Genomic DNA, 15,298 nt, shown 5'->3' on the forward strand with positions numbered 1-15,298 from the left:
AACCCCACACTCACTTGCCCTGATGATGTTCCCTAGTTAGGTCATGAAACGTCTGCAAGGAAACAGCCAAGTTCAGAGAACATCAGGGACCCCGCAGTTGTTGTTGTCCTCCTCCTCCCTGCAAATCCCTCTCCCTTCTAGCATTGATGATGTTACCTACTTGGGTCATGAAACATCTGCAAGAAAACCACCCAGCTCAGAGAGCACCAAGGACCCCATATTCTTCCTCCTCCTCCTCCTCCTCCTCCTCAACCCCACTCACTTCTAGCACTTGATGGTGTTACTAGTTGGATCATGAAACATCTACAAGGAAACAGCCAAGCTCAGAAAGCAGTTATTTTGTCCTCCAATTTCTCCCTTTTGCTCTCTTTTTTTCCATTTTAATAAACCAGACTGACCCCCCCTCCATCTCCTTCCTCTCTGACCACCTGGGATTTATTCCCCCCCCCCTTCAATTTACTGTGCATTCATTGTCCTTTGGAGATTCTCTTCCAACCACAAAGCTTGCAAACCTTTAGTAAATCAAGAGCAATTTAAATCTGAGCTCCACCTCCCTTTGCATTGATGGGTCTTATAGGGGGAGGGAATGAATGAGGAAAGTGCAGGCCATTAGTGGCTGCTGACATCACACAAAAAACTGCCCAGCTGCACTGCAACCTTCAGACACAAATAAACTTCACTTCACGGCCATAAATTAATTAGCTGGAATAAGCATCTACAACAGGGGGTCTTCAAACTTGGCCCTTTCATGACTTGTGGACTTCAACTCCCAGAATTCCTCAGCCACTGTGGCCACGGAGGAGAATTCTGGGAGTTGAAGTCCCCACGCCTGGAAATGGCCAAGGTAAACAGGGCCTACACCAATCCCAAGCATAAGGTTCGGCCTATGATCTCCTTCAGAGGTGTGGTGATGATAACTCCCATAATTCCTGGCCAGAACTGCCCATGATGTTCAGGAGTTGTGGTTTAGGATGTATTTGGAGGCCCCCCTTAGGAGAAAGCAAGATTACACTGGGATTTAATTCATTTAGAGCAGGGGGTCCTCAACCATGGCAACTTTAAGGCTTGTAGACTTCAATTCCCAGAATTCCTCAGCCACTGTGGCCATTGAGGAGAATTCTGGGAGTTGAAGTCCATATGCCTGGAAATGGCCAAGGTAAACAGGGCCTACACCAATCCCAAGCATAAGGTTCGGCCTAAGATCTCCTTCAGAATTGTGGTGATGATAACTCCCATAATTCCCGGCCAGAACTGCCCATGATGTTCAGGAGTTGTGGGTTTGGATGTATTTGGAGGCCCCCATCAAGAGAAAGCAAGATTAGACTGGGATTAGACTCTAGTCTTCTTGGATGCCTTAACACAGGGGCCTTCAAACATGGCCCTTTGATGACTTGTGGACTTCAACTCCCAGAATTCCTCGGCCAGCGTGCCTAGCTGAGGAATTCTGGGAGTTGAAGTCCAGAGGTTTCTTTTGATGACTTGTGGACTTCAACTCCCAGAATGGCCAGCTGCCTTGAGGAATTCTGGGAGTTGAAGTCTTCTTCCAACTTGGCCCTTTGATGACTTCTTCAACTCCCAGAATTCCTCAGCCAGCATGCCTGGATGAGGAATTCTGGGAGTTGAAGTCCGAGGGTCTTCCAACTTGGCCCTTTGATGACTGGTGGACTTCAACTCCCAGAATTCCTCAGCCAGCATGGGGGAACTATGGCCCCTTCATGACTTGTGGACTTCAACTCCCAGAATTCCTCAGCCAGCGTGAGGGAACTATGACCCTTTTATGACTTGCGGACTTCAACTCCTCAGGTTAATGAGGGCAGATATGATATTGTTGCCATTATGGAAACATGGTGGGATGAAACCCACAAATGGAACACACAGTTAGAGGGATTTAAATTATTTAAAAGAAACAGACCAAATACAAGAGGAGATGGAGTTGCTCTCCATATAAGAAATAATTACATTACAGAAATAGAGCACAACAATGATGAAAACTATCTTGAATGCATTTGGGTCAATATAAAAGGGGGGGGGGGAATGACATTGCCATAGGTGGTATACTGTAGGAAATAGATGATCTTTTTGCTAGTCAGCTAACTAAGGTATGTAGGAAGCATATTATCATAGTAATGGGGGGCTTTAATTGCCCTGACATCAACCGGGAGACAAACTGCACCAAATGGAAGGTCAAACAGATCCCTGACAAACCTTGCAGACAACTTTGTCTCCCAAAAAGCAGAGAAGGGAACTAGGGGATTAGCCATTTTGGATCTAATTCTCACTAACAGAGATGAAATGATAGACGGTGTTGAAGCCATAGGAACCCTGGGAGGAAGTGATCATGCAATATTGGAATTCAACATTATGGAAGCACAGGCAATAGAACACAGTCAAACTAGAGTCCTGGACTTCAAGAGAGCTAATTTCAATAAACTTAGAGAGGGCTTGGGAAGGATTCCATGGATGAGAATCCTCCAGGGGAAAACACTCAAGAAGCTGGAGAAATTTTGAAAAGTGAGATAATAAAAGCCCAATACAATACCAACAATGAGGAAAAATAACAGCTCTCAAAAGAAACCAGCATGGCTGCATAAAGAACTCTCTGATAAATTGAAAGATAAAAAGGACAAGTATAGAAAGTGGAAAGAAAGGCACATAACTAAGTCAGAATATCAGCAAATAGCCCGAGCCTGCAAAGATGAAGTGAGGAAAGCCAAGGCTCAAAATGAACTAAGGCTTGCAACCAAAGTCAAAAATAACAAAAAAAGCTTCTTTCAACATGTAAAAAACAAGAAAAAAGTGAAGGAAATGATTGGTCCATTAGTGGGTGAAAGTGGCAAGAAGGTGACAAGCAACAGGGAGAAAGCTGAACTATTTAACTCGGTTTTTTGCATCTGTCTTTACACAAAGGGAAAAAACAGACCAACCTATCAAAAATAGTGCCATAAAAAATAGAATAGAAACACAAGATAGGCAAGAAAATGGTAAGTGAACACCAGTCCAGCCTAGACGAGTTCAAATCACCAGGACCAGATGGATTACACACCAAGATTCTCAAGGAACTGGCAGATGTGATCTCAGAAGCACTGAACTATATTTTTCAAAGATCCTGGAGCACTGGGGAACTACCAGAGGACTGGAAAAGAGCTAATGTAGTTCCCGTCTTCAAAAAAGGAAAAAAAATAATCCAGGAAATTACAGACCTATCAGCCTGACCTCAATACCTGGGAAGATCCTGGAAAAGATAATCAAACAACGAATCAGCAAACACCTAGAGGCAAACAAAGTCATTACTAAAAGCTAACACGGGTTTGTCAAAAACAGATCATGCCAGACAAATCTTATTGCATTCTTTGATCAAGTGACAAAATTAGTGGATCAGAGGAATGCTGTGGATATAATTTACTTGGACTTCAACAGGCATTTGATAAAGTAGATCACAACCTACTACTTGATAAGATAGAAAAATGTGGGTTAGACAGCATCACCACCAGAGAGATCCGTAGCTGGCTGACCGGCCGTACTCAGCGAGTGGTCCTCAATGGAACCGCATCTATATGGAGGGAAGTGTGTAGTGGGGTGCCCCAGGGCTCTGTTCTGGGCCCAGTACTCTTCAACATCTTCGTCAACGATTTGGATGAAGGGATAGATGGGGAACTCATCAAATTTGCAGACGATACCAAGCTGGCAGGAATAGCCAACACTCCAGAAGACAGGCTTCAGATACAGAAGGATCTGGACAGACTTGAACACTGGGCACTAACTAACAAAATGAAATTCAATGGTGAAAAAAGCAAGGTTCTACATTTAGGCAAGAAAAACCAAATGCACAGGTATAGTATAGGGCGTACCTTGCTCAATAGTAGCAACTGTGAGAGGGATCTCCGAGTCCTAGTAGGCAATCACCTAAATAGGAGCCAGCTGTGTGCTGCAGCTGCCAAAAAAAGCCAACACAGTGCTGGGCTGCATTAACAGAGGGATAGAGTCAAGATCACGCAAAGTATTAATATGGCTTTACAATGCCTGGGTAAGGCCACACTTGGAATACTGCATCCAGTTTTGGTCACCACGATGTAAAAAAGACGCTGAGACTCTAGAAAGAGTACAGAGAAGAGCAACAAAGATGATCAGGGGACTGGAGGCTAAAGCATACAAGGAACGGCTGCTGGAATTGGGGATGTTTAGTTTAATGAAGAGAAGGGGGGACATGATAGCAGCGTTCCAATATTTCAGGGGCTGCCACAAAGAAGAGGGAGTCAAGCTGCTCTCCAAAGCCCCTGAAGGCAGGACAAGAAGCAATGGATGGAAACTCATCAAGGAAAGAAGCAACCTAGAACTAAGGAGAAACTTCCTGACATTGAGAACAATTAACCAATGGAATCACCTGCCTCCAGAAGCAGTAAATGCTCCAACACTGGAAGTTTTTAAGAAGAGACTGGACAGCCATTTGTCCGAAATGGTATAGGGTTACCTGCCTGAGCAGGGGGTTGGACTCGATGACCTCCAAGGTCCCTTCCAACATCATCATCATCATCATCATTATTATTATTAATAATCAGCCAGTGTGAGGGAACTATGACCCTTTTATGACTTGTGGACTTAAACTCCAGAATTCCTCAGGCAGACATAAAAGGGCCAAGATTGAAGACCCCTAATCTACAACAAGCCCCCCAAGATAAAAACTTTTTATCTTGGTTGGCGAATTAAAGCCAGAACAACATGCTAAGTACACAGTCCTCCACTTAGAACTGCTCTTTTAGTGACGGAAGTGACACTGGCACCGAAAAAAAATGACTCAGACCGTTTTTCACCCTTAATGACCACTGTAGCATCCTGATGGTTACAGGGTCAAAATTCAAACCCTGGGCAACTAGCTCCTATTTATGATATGGTTGCAGTATCCCGGGGGAGGTCATGTTGTCCCCTTTTGCGACCTGCTGACAAGTAAAGTCCTGGGGGAAGCCAGATTCACTTAACAACCGTATTATTAACAATTCCAGTGATCCACTTAACAACGGTGGCGAGAAAGGTCATTAAGCGGGGCAAAACTTGCTTAACAAATGTCTCATTTACCAGTGGGCTCAATTGTGGTAGAAAGTCGAGAACTCTTTGTACCCTGGAGCTGTGAGCATTTCAATCTAGTCCTAGAATCTAGAATAGAATTGATCTGGAAGGGACCTTGGAGGTCTTCTAGTCCAGCCCCCTGCTCAAGCAGGAGGGCCTATACGAGCTGGAAGGGACCTTGGAGGTCTTCTAGTCCAGCCCCCCGCTCAAGCAGGAGGACCTATACCATCTCAGATAAGTCCAGTCTCTTCTTAAAAATCTCCAGTGATGGAGCGCCCACGATTTCTGGTGGCAAGCTGTTCCACTGGTTCATTGTCCTCACTATGAGGAAGTTTCTCCTTAATTCCAGGTTGCTTCTCCCTTTGATCAGTTTCCAACCATTGTTTTTCATCTGCCCTCTGGTGCCTTGGAGAATAACGTGACCCCCCCTTCTTTGCAGCAGCCCCTCAAATACTGGAACACGGCTATCATGTCACCCCCATTTCTTTTTTCTCTAGACTAGCCAAACCCCAATGCTGCAGCCGTTCGAATGTTTTAGTCTCCAGGGCTTTGATCATCCTGATCTACTTTGAAGCAGAGATCCATCACCCCAGCAGATCTGAAAAAGTTTATTTCTGTGCTAGGAAAAGATCTGGCTCCAAAACCCCACACTCTCTTCTTGGATATGCTGACTGCAGCGAGAATGCTTGATGTGCAAAAAGAGAGAATGGCAGAGCAGTCCCCCACAAAGAAAGGATGGAGTTAACAGAGCTGGCCAAATTAACGCCTTTAATTAAAGAAAAGAATTGATCTGGTTTTCTTTCTGCTTCGAAGCCAGCTCTAGACTTTTTGGGTACTTGAAACAGAAATTTTAAAAAATGAATTTCCAACTTTGGGATTTACTGATGAGATACGTTTGTTGTTATAGAAATGGCTAGTACGTTCTAAGTGTGCAAAAGTATAAAAAAACGGAGGCTGCGTTTTATTATTTTTCTTCTGCTGCGCTGAATAAAGTTGGAAAGTCATGCTTTTTCTTCTTTTTTCTTTTACATTTTTCTCTTTTTCATTCCCCGTTTCCCTGTTCTCTTTGTTTTCCTTTATATTTTATATCACAATAATTTCAATGAAGCCTGTACTAAAACAAAGATCTATCTGCAGATGGAACATTGTTAAAAAGCCAAAAGGACCTGTCCTCTTTTTTATTTGTATGATGATAATTTCCATAAAATGTTATTAAATTAATATTTTTTTAAAAAGAAGAGGTTTATCTGCAGACTTCTGCAGATGAACCTAGTGTTAAAAAGCAAAAAAGGACATTCCCTCTTTTTTTTAATTTATACGATGATAATTTCAATAAAATATTAAATTATATTTTAAAAGAAGAAATGATTTTGCTGCAGATTTCCGCTGATGTGAACCTGCCTTTAAAAAGGCAATTTCCTTTTTACTTTCATTTGTATTGATGTTGATTTCAGTACAATTATATTAAATTGTATTATTTTTTTAAAGAAAAGATTTTGCTGCAGACTTCTGCTGTTAAAAAGCCAAAAGGACACTTCCTGTTTTAGCTTATTTATTTCCTAACCGGCTAGCAATTTTATGCATTGGTTGATAATCCATGTGTTAAAACCAGACCAAAAGAAATCCACAGCTTTTGGCCAAAAAAAGGCAACTGGGGCTTTGATCCTCTGGTTTTGAGATGGATTCTTGAAGATAAAAGCCGATTGTGGCATTCTAAAGCTTTGGGACATGGATGGGAAAGGAGAGGACAGCCCTGCCTTTATAGGATGGATTGGTCCCCACAATCTCTTGAGATGATTAAGGAAAGAGGGTCTTTGCTACAAAGCTGGGACGGCTGATCTGGAGACAGTCAGAGGGATGGAGGTGGATGGAGAAGTGGGCCATTAAAAACCCCCTCCCTCCATGAGACAGATGGGCATTTAAATACATAAATGATAAATAAATAAAAACAAATACAATACAAAATGGGGGGGAATCATCCATAAAAGAAAACCTTCAGGTTTAATAATAATAATAATATTAAATTAAACTCCTCTGGGACTTCAGAATTCAAACAGACAAGCACCTGCAACATAACACCCCAGACTTAACAATCGTCGATAAGAAAGACAAAAAAGTCTGGAGAGTGGACGTGGCAGTGCCTGGAGACAGCAGAATAGAAGAGAAAGAACTGGAGAAGATAACAAAATACAAAGACCTACAAATAGAAATAGAAAGACTGTGGCAAAAGCAAGCAAGGGTAGTACCAATAGTCATAGGCTCCTTGGGCGCAATCCCAAAACAACTGCAGCACCACTTGAACACCATTGGCATTGACAAATTTGCTATTAGTCAATTGCAAAAGACGGCCTTATTAGGAACTGCTTCCATCCTGCGACGATACCTGTAATACCATCAAACATCCACATCTGCCTATCCCAGGTCCTGGGTAAGACTCGATAGGTAGACAAAATGCCAAATCCAGTCTGAACATCTGGCTGACTGTGCGATGATTAATAATAATAATAATAATAATAATAATAATAATAATAATAATAATAATAATAATGTTGGAAGGGACCTTGGAGGTCATCTAGTCCAACCCCCTACTCGTTTGCTTGTTTGTATCACGCCTTTATTATTTGAACAAATAACTCAAGACAGTAAACCTATCCAATATTCCTTCCTCATCCTGTTTTCCCCCTAACGACAACGACCCTGTGAGGTGGGCTGGCTGAGAGAGAGGGACTGGGCCTAAATCATCCGGCCTGCTTTCATAGCTAAGGCAGGACTAGAACTCACAGCCTCCTGGTGATTGGCCCCAAAGTTACCCAACTGGCTTTCAGGCCTAAGGTGGGACTAGAACTCACTGTCTCCTGGTGATTGGCCCCAAAGTTACCCAACTGGCTTTCAGGCCTAAGGTGGGACTAGAACTCCCCGTCTCCAGCTGATTGGCCCCAAAGTTACCCAACTGGCTCTCATGCCTAAGGTGGAACTAGAACTCACCGTCTCCTGCTGATTGGCCCAAAGTCAACCAGCCACTTTCATGCCTAAGGCCAAACTAGAACTGAGGATCTCCCACTTTCCAGCCTGGCGCCTAACCACTAGTCCAAACGTATTTTATTGCTGGCAACAGTGTGTGTGGCACGAGAGTCCTTTCCATTTTAGTTCACTTGGGTTGCCTTCAAGCTTTTTTTTTTTTCTCTTGGGTTTTTGAAGCCTTGCAAAAGGTTTCCCGGACCAAAAAAAAAAAAAAGAATTTTGCTAAATGCGCAAAGAATCTGCTAATGAGCTTTGAGCCGAGAGGCAGGAATGGCAAGCAGAGGGAGGAGGGAATTGTGCTTTTCGTGGTGCACTGGAAGCAAATTCCTTGGCAGCCTGCAGGCCGTTTCGAAACCAAAAGAAAACAGAAGATAAAGCAGGAAAACTGTAAAACACACCAGGGTGGAAAGGAATAGTAGTGGCAGAGGTCAAACCTCTCTAGGAAAGACCGGCTGTTGAAGGCACCAGGAGAGGTGTTTTGGGAGCGGTTGAAGGACCAAAGAGGTCCCACCTTGGAGAAGGTCTTCCTTCCTTCCTTCCTTCCTTCCTGGTGGGGCCCCACCTGCCTGGCCTCCCTGCATGGCAGTGGACCTTACTCTCCAGGAAGGGACTGGACAGCCATTTGTCCAAAATGGTATAGGGTTACCTGCCTGAGCAGGGGGTTGGACTAGATGACCTCCAAGGTCCCTTCCAACTTTATTATTATTATTATTATTATTATTATTATTATTATTATTATTATTATTATCATTATCATTATTATTATTATAAAAAGTAAAAAGTTGTGCATTATTAGCTTATTCTGGGCATCAAAAAAAGTCAGAAGTCAATGCTTTTCTTCCTCTTTTCCACTGTATCTTACCCTCTTCCCCTTCTCCTCCCTTTACAAAACCTTACTAAGGCCACATCTGGAATATTGCATCCAGTTTGGGTCACCACATTACAAAACAAGACGTTGAGACCTTGGGAAAAGTGCAGAGAAGAGCAACTAAGATGATTAAAGGCCTGGAAATTAAAACATATGAAGAGCAGTTGCAGGAAATGGGTATGGCCAGTCGAGAGAAAAGAAGGACGTAGGAGTGACATGATAGCAATATTCCAGTATTTGGGGGGCTGCCACAAAGAAGAGGGGGTTCAACCTATCCTCCAAAGCACTTGAGGACAAGACAAGGAGCAACGGATGGAAACTCATCAAGGGGAGAAGCAACCTGGAACTAAGGAGAAACTTCCTAACAGTGAGAACAATCAACCAGTGGAACAGCTTGCCACCAGAAATCGTGGGCGCTCCATCACTGGAGGTTTTCAAGAAGAGATTAGACAACAATTTGTCTGAAATGATATAGGGTCTCCTGCTTGAGCAGGGGGCTGGACTAGAAGACCTCCAAGGTCCCTTCCAGCTTTATTCCGATTGATCTCCCCTATTTTCCCATTGCACTGGAGAACATCGATGCTCACATCAAAGTAAACGTTGTTTGGATCAACAACTTAAGATATGCTGACGATACAGTTCTGCTTGCCAGTAAGCATGAAGACCTTCAGCTCCTCATCAACAGAGTCACAGAAATATCTGAAAAATACGGCTTGAAGCTTAACACCTCAAAAACCAAGATCCTGGTTGTCAGCAAATAACCCGTTAATTTACCACCAATAAATTCAGAAGGAATACCACTCGAAAAAGTTGAAAGGATCACACACCTCGGTTCTAATCTACACGAAAGCTGGGACATGACTGCTGAAGTAAAGACTAGGATACAGAAAGCTCGAACAGCATTCTTCAAAATGAAAAAAGGTCTTCTGCAGTCATGACATCAGCCTAAGACTGGGGCTTGTGAGATGCTATATTTTTTCTATCCTGCTCTATGGAGTAGAGCAGTGTTTCTCAACCTTGACCATTTTAAGGCATGTGGACTTCAACTCCCAGAATTCCACAGCCAGCAATGCTGGCTGTGGAATTATGGGAGTTGAAGTCCACATGCCTTAAAATGGTCAAGGTTGAGAAACACTGGAGCAGAGAGCTGGTCTCTGACACAAGGCCACCTGAAGAGACTGGAAGCCTTTGAAATGTGGATTGACAGGCAGCTGTTAACGTAGAAGTTGGACTGACAAGATCAGAAATGAGGAGGGGATAAGCCGCCTGGGAAAGCCCAGGGAAATCATCAAAACAATTAAAAAACAAAAGTTAGAATATTTCGGACACATGATGCGACACGCAGAAAAATACGGCATGCTTCATTTAATCCTCCAGGGAAAGACTGAAGGCCAACAAGGTCCAGGCAGAAGAAGAACATCGTGGCTTCAAAATCTCAGGGACGGGTTCGGACAAAACTCAGCAGCACTTTTTCGTGCAGCTGCTGATAAAAACAGGATCGCCAACATCTGATAACGGATAGGGCACAAGAAGATTATTTTCCCACTCTTTTCTTTATATTTCTATATTTTATATTTTGATAAATGGATAAACCATCACAACAAAAGATAACAAAACAGCAAAAAGGAAAACGAAGAGAAAGATCACTGGGGAGGATCGGCTCCTTGGGATCCCTTGATCCCAGATCTCTCAGAGATTCGGAGGCGATGGGAAGGCCTTGGAAAAGACCCCCAGGTGGGTCTCAACTCATCCCTCCCACCAAGTAGGCTTCACGGAAGGTTTGACCACGGATGAGTTCAGAAGGACCCCAATGCAGGGCAATGTTGCAAAATCCCAGCTAGGGCAATAGGGGGTGCCCCCCTTCTCCTCCTCCCCCCACATGCCCTGCACCTACAACACATCAACAGGACCTCCAAGGGTCTTCCCTGACCCTTATTCTGCAGGACCCCCAAGCCAAAGACCACCAGATCCCCATTTCAGATGGGTCCACCTTAACCCATGGTCTCCATCCAACCCAAGACCTTTCTGATGACACCTACCCCCTCCTCTAACCAAAGCTGTCCCCCCTTAAGGCACGGCTGGAGAAGAAAGAGCAACCCACCAAGGGATGCTTGTCCATCCATGACCCCCCCCCACCAAGGAATCCCACCAGCCTGCACCTGGCAAGGTTTAACCTGGGTCCTCCAGCCTCTGAACTTTCAAAGGAAGCTCTGACAGCCCAGATGTTGAAATACGCCCACGAATGCCGCAACTGCAAGTCTCTCAAAAGCCAGAACTGGAGCATGTTGCAAAGGCCAGGTTTGTGTTACAGACCAAACTAGGCTAAAAGGGATAGTCCTGGCCTGGTTGTGTGGTGGAAATCCCACTTTTGGTTGACTAGAGTAGGTGGCCCAAGGCAGGCCGTCATGTTAAGGGCCGTCCATCTAGGTGGGCCTTGAATAACACGAGGACCAAGCCTTTGCTTTGGTTAACCTAGTTTTTTGGGTGAGATGTGTCACGTGGACACAGCCATCGTTCCACAAAGGTGTAGTATTACAGTAGGAAATTGCTCAATGCAGGTAAGTCTCTGACTTACAATCACAACTGAACCCCAAAATTCTGTTCTTAAGTGAGACATTTCTTAGGGGAGTCGTGCCCCATTTTATGACCTATTATGCCACAATCCTCCTTCGGTTCTGTATTCAAGATGGACGGTGATTAATATGTATATGTTACTTACATGTAAGGGTGTAGGTCTGTAAATATGTTGTATATAGTATGTTTAAATGTGTGTTATGCATGTGTATATTTTGAGAGCAAGCAACTAAATTTCATTTTTAAGGTGTGCCGTTGTGCCCACAGTACAAAAAAAAATGACAATAAAGGTTATCTAAAACCTTGTTAAGTGAATCACTGCACCTGCTAAGTTAGTAACCCAGTAATATTAATAATAATAATAATAATAATAATAATAATAATAATAATAATAATAATAGAAAGAAAGAAAGAAACAAACAAACTTGGAAGGGACCTTGGAGGTCATCTGAGCATGGGGTTGGAGTAGATGACCTCCAATGTCCCTTCCAACATCATCATCATCATTATTATTATCATCGTTATCATTATCATCATCATTATTATCATTATCATCATCCTTATCATTATTATGGATCATCGCACAGTCAGCCAGATGTTCAGACTGGATTTGGCATTTTGTCTACCTATCGAGTCCTTACCCAGGACCTGGGATAGGCAGATGTGGATGTTTGATGGTATTACAGGTATCGTTGCAGGATGGAAGCAGTTCCTAGTAAGGCCGCCTTTTGCAATTGACTAATAGCGAATTTGTCAATGCCGATGATGATGTTCAAGTGGTGCTCCAGTATCATCATCATCATCATCATCATCATCATCATCATCATCATCTAGTCCAACCCCTGCTCAAGCAGGAAACCCTATACCATTTCGGACAAATGGCTGTCCAGTCTCTTCTTAAAAACCTCCAGTGTTGGAGCATTCACCGCTTCTGGAGGCAGGTGGTTCCACTGGTTAATTGTTCTCACTGTCAGGAAATTTCTCTTTATTTCTAGGTTGCTTCTCTCCTTGGTTAGTTAAGTGACTCACTTTTCCCCACTGACTTTGGGTATCAGAAAGTCACAAAAGCGGATCCTGTGACCCCGGGGGGGGGGAGGGACACAGCAACGGTCATAAATACGAGTCAGTTGCCAAGCGTCTGAATTTTGATCACGTGACCTGGGGGATGCTCCAAAGGTCGTAAGTGTGAGAAATGGTCATAAGTCACTTTTTAAAGTGCCGTTGTAACTTGGAACGGTCACTAAATGAACTGTTGTATGTGGGGGACAATTTGTATTCAGAATTCTGCTCCTCAGTTGCCATTTGAGACAGAATCCTTTCTCCCTTCAACTAATCAGATTCTACTTCAGGTGTCTTCAAACTTGGCCCTTTTGTGACTCGTGGACTTCAACTCCCAGAATTCCTCATGCCTGGCTGAGGAATTCTGGGAGTTGAAGTCCACGAGTCACAAAAAGGCCAAGTTTGAAGACCCCTGTTCTAATTCAACTTTCTCCCAGCAAGTGTTTGTACATACACAAACACACCCTCCAACACACAAACACACCATATTTTCTCTCTTTGGCGAAACGCTATGGGCATTCCTCGGCCTACAACCGCAACGGAGCCCAAAATTTCCATCGCTAAGCGAGACAGCAGTCGAGTGAGTTTTGCCCCACTTTATGACTTTGCTGGCTGCAGTTGTTAAGTGAATCACTGCAGGGGTTATGCGAGTCACCCAATTGTAGAGGTGAACCTGGCTTTGCCGTTGACTTTGCGTGTCAGAAGGTTGCAAAAGGGGAATAGCTTGACCCCAGGGCACGGCGACCGTCATAAAGGTGAGTCACAATTAACCAGTGGAACCACCTGCCTCCAGAAGTGGTGAATGCTTCAACACTGGAAGTTTTTAAGAAGAGACTGGACAGCCATTTGTCCGGAATGGTATAAGGTTTCCTGCCTGAGCAGGGGGTTGGACTAGATGGCCTCTAAGGTCCCGTCCAACATTATTATCATTATCATTATCATTATCATTATTTGCCAAATGTTTGAGTTTTGAGCATGCAATGATGGGGGAAAGGTCATAACTGTGAAAAACAGTCCCGACTTGTAACTTTGAACGGTCACTAAACAAAACGGTCATTAAGTAGGGGACTGCCTGTATTGGAAGTAGCCTTCTATGTAAAAGGTCAATTTACGGGTTTCACTCCGGCTGCCCAAACGGTAGGTTTTTTTCCTCTTGTATATGAATAAACAAACCTTCATCGGCAAAGTCGGCCAGAATCCCATCCTGGTTTTTGGGGTGCCAGGAAAACCCAGAAGGCCAACACCCCCCTCCCGCCCCCCAGCACAGATGCAGCCTTGCAGCCGTCCTCTTCCGGCCGTGGCTGACCAAAAATACTTAGGAAGGACATCCCTGGTGTCTGGCAGCCCCAAATCCTCAGAGCCCATCATACAGCCCCGAAGGGGGTGGGACAGGGGGTTTGACCAGACCCCCTTCCCAGCCTGCTCCCCACAAACTCTGGAGCTGGCCAGTCCCCAACCCAGCCCTGCCTTTGCACCCCCAAACCTGCTCAGTCTGAAAATTGGCCAGCAAGGCAGCTTGGGGACCCCCCTGCCCCCCCAAAAGGGGAGGGGGGGCATGGGCAGGCGGGGGGGGGGAGTAGGGGGCTTACCTTGATCTTGTGCAGCGACTTCTCCGCCTCCAGCATCTGAATCCAGACGGCGATCCCGGAGCGGTGGTAGGTGAGGTGCCAGCCGGCTTCCGAGTTGCATTCCGTGCGGAATTGGTCGAAGTCGCGGTCGTCCGGGATCTGCACGCTGTCCCGGCTGGACATGGCGCTCCCTCCGCCCGCCGGAGTCCCCCGCCGGAGACCCCCGGGCTGGGGAAGCCGAGGAGGAGGAGGAGGAGGAGGAAGAGGAGGGGGCAGGCGGGCTGGGAGAGCCAGACGGCCCGGGATGCGTGTCTGGACGCACGTCTGGGCGCCTCCTGCGCTCTCTCGCCGAGTCGGGGCGGACTGGCGTGGCGTTGGCGGGCGGCCAAGCGGACAGGTGAGTCACGGCTCAGGTGAGTCGCCGCGGGCCCTCCTCTTGCTCCTCCTTCTCTTCTTCCTCCTCCTCCTTCTCCTTCCTCCTCCTCCTCCCTCCTCCCCTTCACTTCTCCTTCCTCCTCCTCCTCGCTCCTCCCCCTACTTCTCTTCTTCCTCCCCCTCCTCTCTTCTCCTCTTCCTCCTCCTTCCCTTCCCTCCTCTTCTTCCTCCCTCTCTTTTTCCTTCCCTCCTTCCTCCTCTTCCTCCGGCTTCTCCCCGGACAGGGCTGCGCCCTCCGCGCCTCTCCGGGCTCGGCAGCCGGGCTGGGCTGGGCCGGGCGGAGGCGGCCCGGGAGCAGCTGCAGAGCGGCGGCCGGGGAAGCTGGCCTCTGCCGGGATGCGGCGCGGGAGCAGCGGCAAGCCGGCGCCCCCCCCCCCGGCCCGGCCTCCCCAGGCGCCGCCGGTGTCTGCTGGGTCCTACCGTCGCTCTCCGGGGCGGCCGCTTCCCCAAGCAGGCGGCCCGCGGGCTCCGGACCCCTGGGAGGCCCTCCCGCCCGGCAGACACGCAACCCGTTGCGTTCACACGTTCGGCGGGGAACGGGTCGGCAGGCTTGCAGCGTGGCGGGCGGACCCCTCGCTCATGCTCCACAGCGGAGGCAGGAGGGGAGCGCGGCCACCCGGACTTCCCCCCCCCCAGCGGAGAGGGCACCAGCCGGGTCTAGCCATAACCCAGTGGGTTGGTCGGAAACCGAGTTACAGGAAGTTCTCGATTT

At 46.1% G+C, this 15,298-nt stretch overlaps 1 protein-coding gene across 1 annotated transcript in view; it reads right to left on the reverse strand.

Moving 5' to 3' along the window:
* The window catches only part of STARD10 (StAR related lipid transfer domain containing 10), a 36,181-nt gene extending 21,507 nt beyond the window's left edge, over positions 1-14,674 (reverse strand). The window contains exon 1 of the mRNA XM_039369757.1: positions 14,173-14,674. Coding sequence (XP_039225691.1) covers positions 14,173-14,334 — 162 coding nt within the window. The 5' untranslated portion in view covers positions 14,335-14,674. The remainder of the gene's footprint in view (positions 1-14,172) is intronic.
* Between the last annotated feature and the right edge of the window lie 624 nt (positions 14,675-15,298).

Source organism: Crotalus tigris, unplaced genomic scaffold (genome assembly GCF_016545835.1).
Source record: "Crotalus tigris isolate CLP2741 ecotype Arizona unplaced genomic scaffold, ASM1654583v1 scf7180000021220.622782, whole genome shotgun sequence".
Classification (NCBI taxonomy): Eukaryota; Metazoa; Chordata; class Lepidosauria; order Squamata; family Viperidae; genus Crotalus; species Crotalus tigris.